Here is a 17,634-nt window from a genome sequence, read left to right on the forward strand (position 1 = left end):
TGCCAGAGGAAGTGGTGGAGGCTGGTACAATTGCAATCTTGAAAAGGCATTTGGATGGGTGTATGAATAGGAAGGGTTTGGAGGGATATGGGCCAGGTGCTGGCAGGTGGGACTAGATTGGGTTGGGATGTCTGGTCGGCATGGATGGGTTGGACCGAAGGGTTTGTTTCCATGCTGTACATCTCTATGACTCTATAAAGAACCCTATTCTTGCAAAAACAATATCAATCAAAATTATGGTGTGTGATCTTTAATGCTGTATTTTTCAATATGAATTTTAAACTCTATGTTTTGATAAAACTGTAATTGTAAAGCATTGAACATTGATTTTCAGTAAAGAAATTAATCTTAATAGCATATCATCTATAGTGTAGCTGCATAACCCAACTGTCCTTCATAAATTTAGCATTATATTAAGTTAATTATTTTTCAAGCAAGTTTCTAATTTGAGTGTAATTAAAACTAATCGTTTAATGCCAAATTACAAGTGATTAGAAATGGAATCACAGTAACCCATTATGTATTTAACTGCATACACAGACAGCCATTTGATGGCAATGAGTTTAAGTTAGATTTAATTATTTCAGTAAATTCATACTATTGCAGCATCATAAGAGCCAGAGGTGAGGAGATATCTTTTATTATATAAAAAAAGTATTTATCATCTGCAATGCATTGACTGAAAGGATGGTAGAAACAGATTTGATAACTATTCTTCAAATGGAATTCGATAGTTGTTTCAAAGAGCAGACACAGATGCTATAAACCAAATGGCCACAAATTCACTTAACTGAATCAGTTAACTAAATAAAATCACAACACATGTCAAGCCCTTAATAAATAGGGCTGCCAATACTGGAAATATGAAATAAACAAAAACAGAAACTTCTATAACTTGAAAGTTAGACTTGAAATGTTAACTCTGTTTTCTCTCCATAGGTACTGCCAGATCAGTGGGGTTTCTCCAGCAATTTGTTTTCGTTTCCTTCAAACCCTTCATTTGCTCAGTGAATTTCTTATTAACAAAGCCCAAACACCAAAGGAGTAATAACTCATAACTTGAGCATGGTTGCTGCACAAGTTATATTTTCATAGTCATGTCTGTGAACAAGGGATTTTAGTTTGAAAAAGTAAAATATTCATGCTAAACATTAAACAAGATGATTAAATTCAGAAGGTCAGGAATACAATTTGTTCTTTTCTACTTATGCAGGACCAAATCTGGGTCAAATTGCTAGGGATTGTACTAAGTTTTCAAATTTTCATTTGGTTCCAGCACAAATTATTAGCCTTTCCACCGAGATTGGAAACAAATAATAGTGAACACCAGTCGACTTTTTGTACATTAAGCACACACCAAGGGTAATTATGCTTGGACTCTATCATGAGCAATTATCCATTTGCGGTCAGGATTTTATTACCCAACAAGTAGAAAAGCAAAGTGATACCAAAATCCTCCAGACAGAATTGCACCCAGCAGGACTATAGATTTCGTGAACAATACTCAATGAATTTTGGGGTGTGTGTGGAGGAAGATTGGTCAACAGCAAGACTGTAATTCACACAAATTGTCCGATGATTCCAGGCTTGGTTAATCATTTAGAAGGGCAAGGAAACATTGAAGTAATGCCTTGGATCATTAAAAGTTTCACTATCCTTTCAGAGCTCTCACTACTTTTTTGGTTCAGGAAGCTATGGTACAGGACACATCAATTATTGTATTCATTGTGCATCTGAGAGTATTAACTTACAAATTCTTACTTTAGCTCACAAAAATAACTGATACACACATACATGAAACATGAACCTTTCAGAAAATCAAAGATTATTCAAATCAAGCACTCATATTTGGTTGTTCTTCACCCATGATATCAATATTATCACCAATATTCCTATATTACCTCATAAGCTGTTCCATAGTGGCAGTTAAACTGGCTCTGTCGATTTGATTCTGCATCTCGCTCTGTGTCTGTATAAAATATGACACCATCTCCCGAGCAGGAAATAATTTGTTTGTCATTGGTGTGTGGCAGAAATTTTGCACTAAAAATGTTTGCACGATGGCCTGAGCGAATGGTTGATAGAATCTGAAAACAGATTTGTTTGAAAAAAAGAGAGAAACTCAGTTTCTGTTCAATGACTTCAAATAAAATTTTCTTTAGGCAAATATAAAGAGACTGCATCACAGGACTAGCTTATTTTTCCTGCTATTTTCTGTATTGTACAAAATATAATGTATGAATGGATCCTACCACAGAACAAAATTCCTCAAACCGCTTAACTTCAATACCATTAAATATCCCTTGGCATTACATAAAATAATAATCTAGAACTTTCATATTGATTTTTGTTTATCAATGTCCAACAGCAAAATGTGATAACAATAAAACAATCCTCTTCAATACCAATTATGGTAAGCCCTCTTCAACAATTACTTGCAACTTTTATTGATTTTTCAAATCAACCTGTTCAGATATGTTATTATACATCTCTGGAGCAGGTGCAACTTCAACCCGGGCCTCTCCATCCAGGAACAGGGACATTATTACTGTGTCACAAGTCTGCAACTACTTTCATATGTTCAGTTCTTTCAGTTCAATATGATTTTGAAGTAGCTAGATTTGGATCCAGGGACATACCACATTAATCAGAAAAAGATTCAAAAAGACAAAAGGCTTGTCCAGGACAAAAATAGAAATTACTGGAAAAGTTCAGCAGGTCTAGCAGCATCTGTGGAGACAAATAAGGATCTGTCGACCTGAAATGTTAACTCTAAGTTTCAGGTCGACTGATCCTTTCTTCTCTCCACAGATGCTGCTAAACTTGCTGAGTTTTTCCAGCAATTTCTATTTCTGTCTCTGATTTACAGCAGCCGTAGCTCTTTCGGGTAGTTTGGGATGCTGTATCACATAACTGAGAACACTGTTTAATCCATCTAGTGCCTAAGCCAAATAGCATGAGATGAAATCCTCTAATTAAGTCCATTATTGTTGTACAAGCTGAAGTACTCTTTGAAAAGCAATATACAGGTTTTAAAGCTGTTAGGTGGCAACACTTCTTTCTGCCCAGCAACAGGGAAGAGCCTTATATCGTGGTTTTTAATAAGTCACTCAGGACAATTCAGAGGGCATTGAAAAGCAGTTCTAGGAATCAACTAGTTGGAGAAAGAGGCAGAAACAGGGCAGACATTCAATCATAGAATCTTGAAAGAGGCCTTTCAACCCATCAAATCTGCACCAACGAAACTACTCTAAAACGAGACCCACTTCCCAGCACTTGACCCATAGCCTTGAATGTTACATTTCAAGTGCTCATTCGAGTCCTTTTAATAAGGTTGTGAGGTTTCCCACTTCAAATGCTAGGCAGTGTATTTCAGATTCACATTACCCTTTGGGCGGAAAGTTCTCTCCTCAATTCCCTTCTAATACTATGACCCCTTGTTATTGATCCTTCAAGTAAGAGAAGCAGCTGCTTTCTATCAACCCTGCTCATGCCCCTCAATCGTATACAGCGGAATCCTCTTCAACATTCTCTACTCTATAGAAAAAACACACAAGCGTATCCAGCCTCTCTTCATAGCTAAAGTGCTCCATCTCAGAATACATCCTGGTGAATCCTCTCTGCATAAATCACTTCTTTCCTTTAGTGTAGTGATCAGAGCTGCACTCGCTACTCCACCTGTGATATCAGGAAAGTTTTGTACAGTACCACCATAGACTTCCTGCTCTTATAAGCCATGCCATGACTGATAAAAACAACTGTTCTTTTAGAAGTGCTGATCTGCAGATGTCCTACAGGGAAGACAACTGAACTAGCTGGAATCCATATAGGGCGCAGTGAATTAAGTTCCAAAAACAGATTTCTCTGTGCTGTTAGAACTTAGGCTAAGTTCTAGGAGTTAGTAGGCAGCTAAACTCCCAAATCATGTTATGATCTCAGACCAGGCCACCAACTTTATGTAATTAATCCTGATAAAATTACCAGATTGAGTTACAAGCTTATTAGGAGTAGAAAGAGGATGGGAATAGCAAAAGAGAATAAAGCCACAAACAAGACTGCTCAGTTTTGAAACAAAAAAAACTTTTCAACACAATGTTGGAACAGTAATTCAACCTGCAGCATATGGACAACTTATTTCCAACACCCAGAATTAACACAGCAACGGTGCATACTAAATAACAACAGTGATCAAGACAAATGCCATGGATTTCTCAGTAATGCTGCCATTAATAACACGAGTCAACAAATCTCGTAAAACTTTGAGATTACAATTTTGCATTCTTGCCTATCTGGACTTAAAAGGTTCCTTTCAAGAGCTGTTCTATCATGGAGAGAAATGTCCGAATGGTTTGATGCAATCTAGAGTGAGAAGTCATAGCTTCAGCATAAAGGATAGCAGATTTTAAGTGGAGACAAGAAGAAATTACTTCTCAAAAGGCCAAGAACCTGTGGAATTTCCTACCTTGAGTAGGGTGGATGCTAGGTTGTTGAGTAAATTTCAGGAGCATTTAGATTTTTAATTAGTAATGGGTTGAAGGGTGATGGAGATTGGGCATGAAAGTGGAGTTGAATAAAAGATGAGATTAGCCACAATCATATTAAATGGCTGAGCAAGGTCAAGGACCTGAATTGCTAATCTTGCTCCTCGTTCTTATCAGAGGTCAGGGAAAACACTGGGACATATTTAGCTTGGCAAAGCTAGCTGTCAGCAAAAAGCTAGTTGTATTGGTGAATAAGTACTGCAGGGCAATTTTCAAAGTCAAAGGAAATGTAGATCAAGAAAAGGACAGTTGTGAGAGATGATCTGTGATCACATGATGCAGTATCCATTTGGATGGAGGTGGAAAACAGCAAGGGAAAGAAGTTATTGTGTACTGTACATATAGCCAAACAGTAGCCATTCTGTCAGAAAGATTACAAATTAACAAATAATAGGAGCATGTAAAATGATTAGAGCAATAAATATGGATAACATATGGCTTCAGTTAATCAAGTTTGCAAGTGTAACTACAACAACAAAACTCAGAGTAGAATAGTATCGTTTTCTAGAGCAATAGGTCATGGAGCCAAGCAGGGAGCAGGCTATCTTGGATCTAGTAATCAGTAATGAGGCAGGTTTAATAAATGACCTCCAAGGAAAAGATGCCTTAGGAATTAGTGATCATAACATGATAGAATTTAACATTCAGTTCAAGAGTGAGAAACTTGGGTCAGAAACAACTGTGTCAAACTTAAATAAAAGATATTACAATGAAATGAATTTAGACTTAACTAAAGCAAACTGGGTGGTTAGATTAGCAGGAGTAACAGTAAGCATACAGTGGTAGGCATTTAAGGAGGTAATTCATGACTCCCAGCAGAAATACATTCCTAGTAAAGAGGAATAAACCAACCATGGAAACCAAGGAAATTAAGGAAAGTATCAAGTTGAATGAAAGAGCACACAAAAGGAGGCCAAAGTCAGTGATAGTCCCAAAGACTGGGATAAATTCCAAATCCATCAAAGAAGGACTAAAAAGATAATAAAGATAGGGAAAATAAACTATGTGGGCAAATTAAAGAGCAACATAAGAACTTATTTAAATGTATAAAATGGAAAAGATAAATCAAATAACCTTAGAGGCTTTCTATCTTAATCCACAAAGCACTCAAAACAAGATAGAAAAACTAAAGGGCAAACTTAGGAAAATCAATTAAATCTCATAGCCATTCCAGAAATATGGTTGCAAAATCAAAACTAGGAACTTTACATTCAAGAATATTTGACCTTTCAGAGAGACAGATGGGATGGAAAAGATAGTTACCAGGAAACGAACTCAGGTCAAAGTGGACATAGGCCCCTTAGTAAATGAATCTGAAGCAATAGTTTTGGAGAAGAAAATAGTAGATATTTTCTATCAGTCTTTACAGAGTGGGAAGATCCTTCAAACATTTAAGTGATACTAAAATACCATTACCATCAGTATAGTATTAGATACCTAATGGGGCAAAAGACAGGCAACTTCCCCTAGCTCTAATGGCTTGCAGCCGAGGATCCTAAAAGTGGTAGCTACAGAGACAGTAGCTGCATTGGCTGTAGTTTTCCAAAAATAATTGGATTCTGGAGAAGCACCATAGGATCAGAAAACTGTTAATATTACACCCCTACTCAAAGTGGGGGGGGGGGAGCACAAACAGCAGGTAAGCATAGACTGATTAGCTTAACATCTATTGTTTGAAAACTATTGGAATCAATTAAGGAAGTAATAGCAGAATGTTAAATTAGATTCCTTACAGTGTAGAAACAGACCCTTCTGCCCAACCAGTCCACACCAACTCTCCGAAGAGTAACCCACCCAGACCCATTTCCCCCTAACTAATGCACCTAACTCTAAGGGTAATTTAGCATGGCCAATTCACCTAACCTGCAAATCTATGGACTGTGGGAGGAAACCGGAGCACCCGGAGGAAATGCACGCAGACACAGGGAGAATGTGCAAACTCCACACAAGTCACCCGAGGCTGGAATTGAACCTGGGACCCTGGTGCTGTGAGGCAGCAGTGCTAACCACTGAGCCAGTGTGCCACCCTAATTGGAAAATCATGAAAACAAAGCAAAGATTGTGGATGCAAGAAATCAGAAATTGTTAGAAAAACTCAGTAGGTCTAGCAACATCTGTGGAAAGAAAGCAGAGTTAACATTTCAGCTCCAGTGACCCTTCTTTGGAACTTTTGGAAAATCATAATCTAATCAAGCAGAGTCAACATGGCTTCATGATAGGGAAATTGAGTCAGGCTAATAGAGTTGTTTTGAGGAAGTCTCAACCAGAGTGGCCAGAGGGAAACCAGTAGATGTGTTGCATTTGGACTTCCAGAAGGCATTTGACAAGCCAGCTCACAAAAGGTTAAGTCATAAGAGCCCACTGTGCAAGTACATTGGCATGAATAAAGAATTGGTTCATGGACAAGAAATAACAAGTGGGGATAAGGAGTTCTTTTTCTGGTGGGTGACACATGATCAGTGGAATTCCATAGTAATCAGTGTTGAGACCTCAATTGTCTACAATATATATTCACGGCCTGGAGGAAAGAAGTTAATGTACTGTAGCCAAATTTGCAGAAAATACTAAAATAGGTGGAAAGGAGAGTTGTTGGAGGGATAGTCTACAAAGATAGGGACGTCAAGTTAAAGCAGACAAAAAGTTGGCAACTGCCAGTACAGTCGGTACTGCTATAACATGTGTTTCTTCAACATGAATTGGCTTTAATGAGATTCAGAATTTAGACAGTTATTTGTAGAATGCGAGCTTTCTTTACCTGTATTGGCTATAACATGATTCCGGTCCCGTTTGTTTAAGTGATGCAGCCATTGCGCGATTTTCTTATAATGTGAGATTGCATGAGAACGGAACTATCGAATTATCAGAACCAACTGTGTAATGTGTGAAAACGCAAAGTTGTTCATTTTGGAAGTGAAATGAATCCGCAGATTATTATTTAGATAGATAGAAACTACAGAAAGGTTTATTACAAAAGGGGCTTGGGGGTACTTGCATATGAATCATAGAAAGCTATCACCCAGGTGCAGCAAGTAATCAGAAAGGATAATGGAATGTTGCCCCTTATTTCAAGGGGGTTGAAGTATAATTGTAGGAAGTCTTACCTTTTCTGCACAAGAAACAGCATCTGGATTGCTGTGTTTTGGGCCCCTTTTATAGAGTCAGACATCATGGAAACAGACTCCTCAGTCCATGCCGAACATAATTCCAAACTAAACATGTCACACTTGCCTCCTCCTGGCCCATAACCCGCCAAGTCTTTCCTAATCATATATCTATCCAAATGTCTTTTAAATGCTGCAATTGTACCTGCATTCACCACTTCCAGGAAATTCATTCCACACACGAACCACCCTCTGTGTAAAAGCTTTGCTTCATCTTTTTAAAATCTCCATCCTCTCACCTCAAAAATGTGCCCCCAATCATGAAATTCTCCAAGTCAACTACCATCAGCTCTATCTATACCTCTCATTATTTTATAAACTTCTATCCGGTCACCTGTCAACCTCCTACGCTCCAGTGAAAAAGTCCCAGCCTTTCTTTATTACTCAAATCTTCCAAACCCGGCAATGTTTTAAGGTTCCTTACAATGTGGAAACAGGCCCTTCAGCCCAACCAGTCCACACCAACCCATTTCCCTCTGACTAATGTACCTAACACTATGGGCAATTTAGTATGGCCAATTCACCTGCACATCTTTGGACCGTGGGAGGAAACCCACACAGACACAGGGAGAATGTGTAAACTCCACACAGGCAGTCACCCGAGGCTGGAATCGAACTTGGGATCCTGGTGCTATGAGGCAGCTGTGCTAACCACTGAGCCACTGTGCCACCCATGTTCTGGTAAATCCCTTCTGAACCCTCTCCAGCTTTATAATATTCTGGCAACCAGAAATACTATTGCAGAAGAGGCCTTACCAAAGTCCTGTACAACCTCAACATTACGTCCAAACACCTATACTCAAAGGACTGAGCAATGAAGGCAAGCATGCCAAACACTTTTTTAATTATCCTGTCTGTATGTGATGCAAACTTGACAAAATTATGTACTTGCACCCCTAGGTCCCTCTGTTCTACAACACTACCCAAGGCCCTCCCATTAATTGTTTAAGCCCTACCTTGTTTATTATAGCAAAATGCAATACCTTGCATTTATTCAGATTGAACTCCATCTGCCATTGACCCATTTGATCAAGATCCCTCTGTTATCTTAGAAAAACTTCACTACTGTCCACTATGCCACCAATTTTAGTGTCATCCACAAAGTTACTAACCAAACCTTCTATACTCTCACCCAAATCATGTATTGATTTGGACCCAGAACCAATCCCTGTGAGAAAAGATATCATTTCATTGGTGGCAGTTCAGAGAAGGTTCAAGAGGTTAATCCCTGGAATGGAGGGCTTGCATAATGAGCAAAGATTAAACAGATTGGAATTCTAGTCATTGAACTTTAGAAGAATGAGAGGTGATCATATTGAAACATATAGAATCGTTAAGGAGCCTGACAGGGTAAAAACTGAGGGGAAATTTCCCCTCATGGGACTGTCGAGGACCATAGGGCATAGTCTCAGAATAAAGGGCTCCAATTTAACACTAAACGAGGACCAAATTATTTTTCTCCAAGGGTTAAGTGATTTTGGAATTCTTTGCCACAGAGGTATGGGAGCAGAGTCCTTGTGTATATCTAAGGCTCAGATAGATAGATACTTGAAAAAAATGGGGGAATCAGGGTTACAGGGAAAAAGCAGGAAAGCAGATGTGAGGAACGTCAGATCAGCTATGATACTATTGAATGGTAGAATAGGCTCGAGGACCAAAAGGCCTTCTCCTATTCCTTTCTATTGTGGTCTAAAAAGCTTCTCTTCTGTTACTGGACAGAATTAAATTGCGCCATCTCCTAACTTTGGAAAGTGCATGTGCTCTGAATAGTGCGTTTCAGAAAAAAACTAGATAATTTCATTCCAAGCGTTAGGCAACAGCTGCAAGAGAAACAAAGCTTCTCTTTGGCACAAAGATAAGGCTTTCTCCACCTTTTTAAATAGAAAGAATCGAACATAATCGATGTTTCACCGTGCATTCTTATATACATACAAATTCATATCTAACCATTTTGTGGTACAGAACTTGAATGACGCTGAAAAAGGACACATCTTGTACAAAATTTTCATCTTGCACAGGATGATTTTGACATGCCAGATAAAGGCTACCCTGATAAGTTTTCATTGTATTTGCCCAAATTCAGGAACGGGCCAAAGGCCATCATTTTTGGACCCAAAATGTGCCCAATCTACCTCAGATTAGCCTAGAAATCATAAACAAGTTAGCAGCAGGTAAAGCTAGCTGTTTCATTCAGCTACTTGCAGTAGCAACACAAAGTGATGCTTGCACCTAACCGGTTTCTGCCTTCAAGCCAAAGAGACAATCTGCCTATCACACATATTAGTAAGGTGGCATAAGTATTTCAGTGCTGGTGTAATGTTTGGCATGTTGATCATATGCTCCAGACACTGCCAGATTGCATCAAATAGCATATCCCTTCAAGCTGTTAAACCAAGCTTGGTATAACTGTCAATCATTTTTAACTGGTATGTTCTTCTTGACATGAACTCTAATGATCAAAGCTCACTTGTTCAACAATCAATACCACCTTTCATTCTGCATAAAATATTGTTTACTTTTCATAAAATTTCTTGAAAGCAGTTCTGATGGCACAGTGAAAAGCTTTGATGAAATGTATCTTTTCTCAGCAATACTTGAATATTTGATTATGCATGACAGAAATTGCAAAATAATCACTTTATTTACCTTTCTACTATATGGATTGGTTATCACTAGGTTGGTGTCATCGGATCCTGATAAAATATACTCTCCTGTATCATTCCAGCAAATTGTGTTTACCTGTTGCAAATATGGAACAAAAAAAAACACTTAAATAATAGTTCCTACACTTTTAGAGAAATGCAGTTAGCCCTCGATAGAATCAATTCATCCAGTAGATGATGAATATCTAAAAATTGTATCAAATAGATTAAGTTGGAAAATTAAAGCAGCAAATTGAACTGGAAAAAATAAACACACAGAAAGGAGTGACTGCATACCAAAAGTAGCAAAAGCAAACATTGAAAACGTTTAAATATTTCATATATTATCAAATATTACAATCATAAAAGTATTGCTGATATTTAAGTAGCTTTGAATAATTTGACTTTCCATGTTGTATCACACTGCTGGTTAAAAATATAGTCTCTCTACTGTTGACTGTATGCTATTGTATCCTTCAGCCTCTCTCCTTTTCTGCTTTACATCCTAGCTCTCTGTTCCAAATTGCATATTTTTCTGCTCTTTTCAGCCCTTTATTTCTTCAGGGAAATGAGTGGCTGATTGTGGAGTCGAAAAATGTGGTTCTGGAAAAACACAGCAGGTCAGACAGCATCCAAGGAGCAGGAAAGTTGACGTTTCAGGCACAAGCCCTTCATCACAACACAATGAGATAAATAGGAGAATGGAGTGGGGGAGGTGTAGCTGGGAAGGTGATAGGTAGATGCAGGTGGGGGTGATAGTGATAGGGTGGAGAGGAGGGTGGAACAGATAGGTGGGAAGGAAGATAGACAGGTAGGACAGTTTAAGAGGGGGGGGGTGCCAAGTTGAAGGGTTCGATCTGGGATGAGGTGGGGGGAGAGGAGATTACGAAACTGGCGAAGTCGATGTTGATGTAGTGTGGTTGAAGGGTACCAAGCCAGAAGACGAGTTGTTCTTCCTCCGGTCGCCAGATGGCTTGGATTTGGCGGCCCGCGACTTATATGACCTTTGCAGAGTGGGAGAGGGAGGTGAAGTGGTCGTCCACAGGGCAGTGGGGTTATTAGGTGCATTTTCCAGAGATGTCCCCTGAAATGTTCCACGAGTTGGCACCTTGTCTCCCCAATGTAGCAAAGACCATATCGAGTGCAATGGTCACAGTAGATGAGGTGTTTAGATGTGCAGGAAAATCTCTGCCAGATGTGGAAGGATCCTTTCGGGCCTTGGACACGGCATCAACATCAACTTCACCAGTTTCTTAAGTCCCCTTACCCCACCTTATCCCAGATCCAACCCTCCAACTCGACACCATCCTCTTGAATTGTCCTCCTATCCTTCTTCCTTCCCATTTATCCGCTCCACCTTCCCCTCCAACCTATCACTATCACCCCCCCCCCCAACCTGCATCTACCTATTGCCTTCCCAGCTACCTTCTCCCCACCCCACCCTCCATTTTATCTCTCAGCCCCTTGCCATGATGAAGGGTTTATGCCTGAAATGTCGACACTCCTGCTCCTCGGAAGCTGCCTGACCTGCTGTGCTTTTCCAGCACCACACTTTTCAACTCTGATTTCCAGCATCTGCAGTCCTCACTTTCTACTAGTTGTTGTGACCTTACTGCAAAGCCTCTCCCAAGGCTGGTTGTGGAGCAAAAGTAAAGGAATGTTCAGGACTAATGCTCCATTTTAATGTCAGTTGCAAGCACTCACCTGCTCGCAGCAACTCTCTTCTCTTTCTGGTCACCTACACTGCAGTTAGTCCTCCTCTAAACTCATGCCTATGGTGGCCACTACTTCTTTACCTATCCAGCACATTTCAACACCATCCCTACCATTTCTCTTTGAAATTCCTTCTCAAACTCTGAATTTTTACTATTACACTTGCTTCATTGTCATTCAAACCACTTTACCATCAAACTCCCCTGCATTCCCATGGCATCTTCAGGACAATTGACCAGCAGCCTATTCATTTCAAAAAATTGAGTGAATGATTACAATAAACATTTGTCGAATGTGACTATGTTTCTCAATATTTTGTTGGATATGGTCTAAGATCAGGACCATGAGGTACAATTCAAGGATGGAAGATTCCAGGTAAGATGAAGGAGTTAACAGGTCATGGGTAAAAAGGTGCTAGTCTTACCAAACTACAGATAACTGGTGGTAGTACAATCTAAAGGTCACCATGCCACAGGGCTAGGGGAGAGACTGAGAAGGAAAAGCCTTCATGATAATCGCAGCCGGTACAGGAATTGAACCCATACTGTTGGGGTCACCCTGCATCATAAACCAACTGTCAAGGATAGTCAACATAATTTCATCAAGGGCAGGTTATGTCTCACAAATCTCACTGAGTTTTTTTGAAATGGTGACCAAGCATGTGGATGTGGACTTCAGTAAAGCCTTTGATAATATCCACATGATAGGCTATTGGAGAAAATGCAGAGGCATGGGATTGAAGGTGATTTAGCAGTTTGGATTAGAAAACTGGCTTTCTGTAAGAAGGCAGCGAGTGGTAGTTGATGGAAAATATTCAGCTTGGAGTCCGGTTACTAGTGGTGTGCCACAAGGATCTGTTTTGAAACCACTGCTGTTTGTCATTTTTATAAATGACTTAGAAGCAGGCATAGGTGGCTAGATTAGTAAGTTTGCAGATGATACTAAAGTCAGTGGAGTAGTGGACAGTGTGGAAGAATGTTGCAGGTTGCAGGGGGACTTGGATAAACTGCAGAATTGGGCTGAGAGGTAGCAAACGGAGTTAAATGCAGATAAATGTGAGGTGATCCATTTTGGGAAGAATAACAGGAAGACAGAATACTGAGTCAACGGAAAGATTCTTGGTACTGTGGATGTCCAGAGGGATCTTGGCGTCCATGTACATAGATCCCTGAAAGTTGCTACCCAGTTTGATAGTGCTGTTAAGAAGGCATATGGTGTGTTAGGTTTTATTGGTAGAAGGATTGAGTTCCAGAGCCGTAACGTCATGCTGCAACAATACAAAACGCTAATGCGGCCACACTTGGAATATTGTGTACCGTTCTGGTCGCCCCATTACAGGAAAGATGTGGAAGCAATGGAAAAGGTGCAGAGGAGATTTACCAAGATGTTACCTGGTCTGGCGAGAAGGTCTTATATGGAAAGGCTGAGAGAATTGGGTCTGCACTTATTGGAAAGAAGAAGGCTAAGAGGAGATTTGATAGAGACATACAAGATGATCAGAGGATTCGATAGGGTAGACAGTGAAAGTCATTTTCCTAGAATGATGACATCAGCTTGTAAAAGGGGACATAACTATAAATTGAGGGGTGATAGATTTAAGACAGATGTCAGAGGCTGGTTCTTTATTCAGAGTGGTAAGGGTGTGGAATGCCCTGCCTGCCAATGTAAGTTAACTCAGCCACATTAGGGACATTTAACCAATCCTTGAATAAGCACATGGATGATTTTGGGATAGTGTAGGGGAGTGAGCTTAGATTAGTTCACAGGTCGGCACAACATTGAGGGCCAAAGGGCCTGTTCTGCGTTGTATTGTTCCAAGTTCTAACTGAACTAATGAATCATGTTTAGTGGGTGCATGGTTAGAGGTCAATATACACTCAGGGGCAGCATACAGAATGGGTTCATCAATCACAAAATTGATTGGCTGGTCAGGATGTACAACAAGACAATCCAGGTATTACACATTCCGAAACGTGCAGTCAAACACATCACGGTGGCCTGCAACAAGCCTTGGATCCTCTGGTTATAGTTGGAAAACGTAAAACAGAGATTTTGAATGGCTAATAATAGAAGAACTAATGGATCATGAAGTACAAATACACCATTCACAAAGTTGTTCCATGGATTATCAAGACTATAAAATAAGCATAAAGCTTTATTTTGTGGTGGATAGGATTAAAAAAAGGGAAATTATGCTAAACGTGTGTGAAAGATTTTCTATACAACAGAGTACAGCATACAGTTCCAGCTATCAAAATCATAGAAAAGACTCTCACATGACTGGAAATGGTGCAGAGAATATTTAGAAGGAAAGGATGAACAGGTTAGATATCATTTCATTTGAAGAAGGCTGAAAGTGACCTAAAAATGGAATACCTAGGGCTTTAACAGAGCCAGAATGTTTCCTCTCGTGGGAAAGAACAGAACTAGAGGCCACCAAAATAAGATGACAAATACAGAATTTAGAAGCAATTTCCTAATCTAAAGAGTAATGAGAAAGTTTAACTCACCATCACTGGAAGTGGTTGAAGTGAATAGTATAGACGCTTCGCTATCAAACACGAGCTGGTAGACCAATTCAAAGAGTCCCCCACCACCCTGCAATGGAGTAAGTGAATGCCTCATGACATTCCGATTTACCCTTGCTCAGACCTACTATGTCACAGCGCACATGCACCGACACTCGATCCAGCAGTCGAGGACAAGGAGGAATTCTACTGCAGCCTTGACCGATCTCTCTTTTGAATCCTACAATGAACAAACTTATCATCCTCAGCGACTTCAACATCAGATTCGGCAAAAGTACAGACCTTCAGGCGATGTAATCAGGAAAAAATGAGTCAGAAAGCAAAATTCCAACAGCACCCTTCTACTGACTAAATGCAGTGAACACAACCTCATCACCAACACACTGGTCTGCCAAAGGGATAAATAAACGACAATGTGACAGCACCTGCACTCCAAACATTGGCACCACATTGACTATGTCACCAGACAGAGGTATCAGTAAAGTGTTAAAATCACCCTTGCCATGACAGAAGACAGGATAATCATAAATATAGCCAGGCTGCAACAGAGACAACAGAAGCAATGACGCAAAGTTTAACATTGAGGCATTTAAAGACCATGAAAAAAACAGCCTCATACAATCCTCTCCACAAACCTAGCGACCCTTGGCAACACCTAGTCATGGGATCCCAACTGTCTCTGGTCTGCCCTTAAGACCAACATCATCAATGCCTGCGAAAACTTGGTCGGCCACTCAGCCAAGATTCACAGACTGGTTTGATGAGAATGATCATGAGATTCAGAAACTGTTAAGTCGTAAGTGCATGGCATTTCTGAGTGTAAAATAACAACCACACGTGGAAGATAAAATGCAGGTCTATAGGCGACTGAAGGTAGAGGTCTAAAATACATGACATAAAGAACAGTTGGTGCTTAGAAAAAGCACTGGAGGCGCAATGAATGGTCAACAACCATGACATGTAAGGTTTCTTCTGTGCTGTCAAGACCACATACTGACCAAACACCCAAGATCCCATCCCACTTAGGATGAAGTGACCCCTATAAAGAAGCCATCAGAAAATGCTAGGGGTGTGTGTGCGTATGTTTGTGCGCGCACTTCAGAGATCTCCACATCTAGGACTTTGTCATTGATCCAAGCATCCTTGAACACAGACCACAGTATATTACACATCAAGAGGTCAGCAATTCCCCAGCCTTGCACCAAGTACAGAAGGCCGTCCACCAGCTTAAGAACAACAAGGCTGCTGGAGCAGATGGTATCCCTGCTTAGGCATGTAAGTGAAATGGTAAAGAGGTCCTGCTGCAGCAACACACCTTTGCCTGCTTTAGCTGGAAGGTGGAGAGCATTCTGGTAGAGCTCCAAGATGCCACAGTCATGAGTCTTTTCAAAAAAAGGTAAACGAGTCCGACTGTGGTAACTACAGGGAAATCTCTTTGCGAGAGGCTGTTGGAAAAGTAATTGTCAAGTTGCTCCTCAACTGTCTCCTCCCTATAGCTGAGGAACTCTTTCTGCAGTTGTAGTATGGTTTTCAGCCACGGAGGGGCACAACAGACATGATTTTCATCACGCGATAGCTGCAGGGCAAATGCTGTGTACATGGCTTTCTTCGACCTTACAATGACCTTTGACACCATCAATCAAAAAGCATGATGGAGCATCTATTTCCGCTTTGGTTGCATCGTGAAGTTTGTCACCATACTTTGCCTGCTCCACAAACACATGGAAGTCTTGGTAATGACAAATAGCTTCACTGACAACCCATCGTCCATTCGGTGTCAAGCATGGCTGTATCGCCACCCCAACTGTGTTCTTGATCTGCCTCACTACATGGCCTCACCTTGCTGCCGACAAGCTCCCTGATGGAGTAGAGCTAATTTCCAGAACTTATGGGACATTATTCAACCTCCACCACCTTCAGGCCAAAGCTAAAGTCATCCCAACCTGCAATATGCAGATGATGCTTGTGCACTCTCAGAGGATATGCTCCAGAACATCATCAGCACATTTATGGAGGCAAATGAGAGCACGGGTCTCACCCTGAACATCTGCAATATAAAGGTCCTCCATCAATCTGACCTGGCATTGTGCAGTAAACTCCTGATCATCAAGGTCCATAGGGAGGCATTAGAGAATAATATCAGAAAGAAGTGTGGATGCTGTAAATCAGAAACAAAAACAGATGTTTCTAGAAAAACTCAGCAGGTCTGGCAGCATCTGTGATGAGAAATCAAAGTTAACTTTTCGGATCTAGTGACCTTTTCTCAGAACTGATGGTAGCTAGGAAAAGGTCAGAACATAAGGTAGGGGGAGGGGGTAAGGACTAAATGATAGGTGGGAATCAGCCCAGAGAGAGAGAGATGTTGGCCAAAGAACAGGGTGGTGTGTGTTGAAGTGGAAGGTAGTTGAAAACTTGGTCTTTTTTACGGTAGAACGTAGATGTTCTGCAAAGCAGTCACCCTGTCTATACTTTGTATCCCCAATGTAGAGGAGACCATATTGTGAGCAGGGAATGCTGTAGGCTAGATTGTGTGAAGGTAAAAAATGAGGTCTGCAGATGCTGGAGATCACAGTTGAAAATGTGTTGCTGGTTAAAGCACAGCAGGTCAGGCAGCATCCAAGGAAAAGGAAATTTGACGTTTCGGGCATAAGCCCTTCATCAGGAATCCTTTACCTGGGGGGTGCAGTGAGAGAGAGACTCACTGAAATCCTTGTAGAGGGAGGAAGAGAGTTCCTGATGAAGGGCTTATGCCCGAAACATCGAATTTCCTATTCCTTGGATGCTGCCTGACCTGCTGTGCTTTAACCAGCAACACATTTTCAACCTAGATTGTGTGAAGTGCAGGTAAAGTCCTGCTATACCTGGAAGGCATGTTTGGAAGCAGAGGAGGTAAATGGGCAGATGTTACATTTTTGGCGATTCCAGAGGAAAGTGCTGTGGGACTATGGTATTGGAAGTAAAGAAAGAATGGACCAGGGTGCCCCTGAGGAAACTGTCCCCACAGAAGGTGGATAAGGGATGGGAGGGGAATGTGTGTCTGGTAGTCGCA

At 40.6% G+C, this 17,634-nt stretch overlaps 1 protein-coding gene across 4 annotated transcripts in view; it reads right to left on the reverse strand.

Annotated features, from left to right (window-relative positions):
• The window catches only part of dcaf6 (ddb1 and cul4 associated factor 6), a 223,016-nt gene that overhangs the window by 172,123 nt on the left and 33,259 nt on the right, over positions 1 to 17,634 (reverse strand). For all 4 annotated transcript variants that reach the window (XM_060833573.1, XM_060833572.1, XM_060833571.1 and 1 more), the window contains exons 3-4: positions 10,349 to 10,441; positions 1,902 to 2,087 (exon numbers count right to left, since the gene is read on the reverse strand). In XM_060833573.1, coding sequence (XP_060689556.1) covers positions 1,902 to 2,087; positions 10,349 to 10,441 — 279 coding nt within the window. The remainder of the gene's footprint in view (positions 1 to 1,901; positions 2,088 to 10,348; positions 10,442 to 17,634) is intronic.

This window comes from Hemiscyllium ocellatum, chromosome 12, assembly GCF_020745735.1.
Source record: "Hemiscyllium ocellatum isolate sHemOce1 chromosome 12, sHemOce1.pat.X.cur, whole genome shotgun sequence".
Taxonomy (NCBI): domain Eukaryota; kingdom Metazoa; phylum Chordata; class Chondrichthyes; order Orectolobiformes; family Hemiscylliidae; genus Hemiscyllium; species Hemiscyllium ocellatum.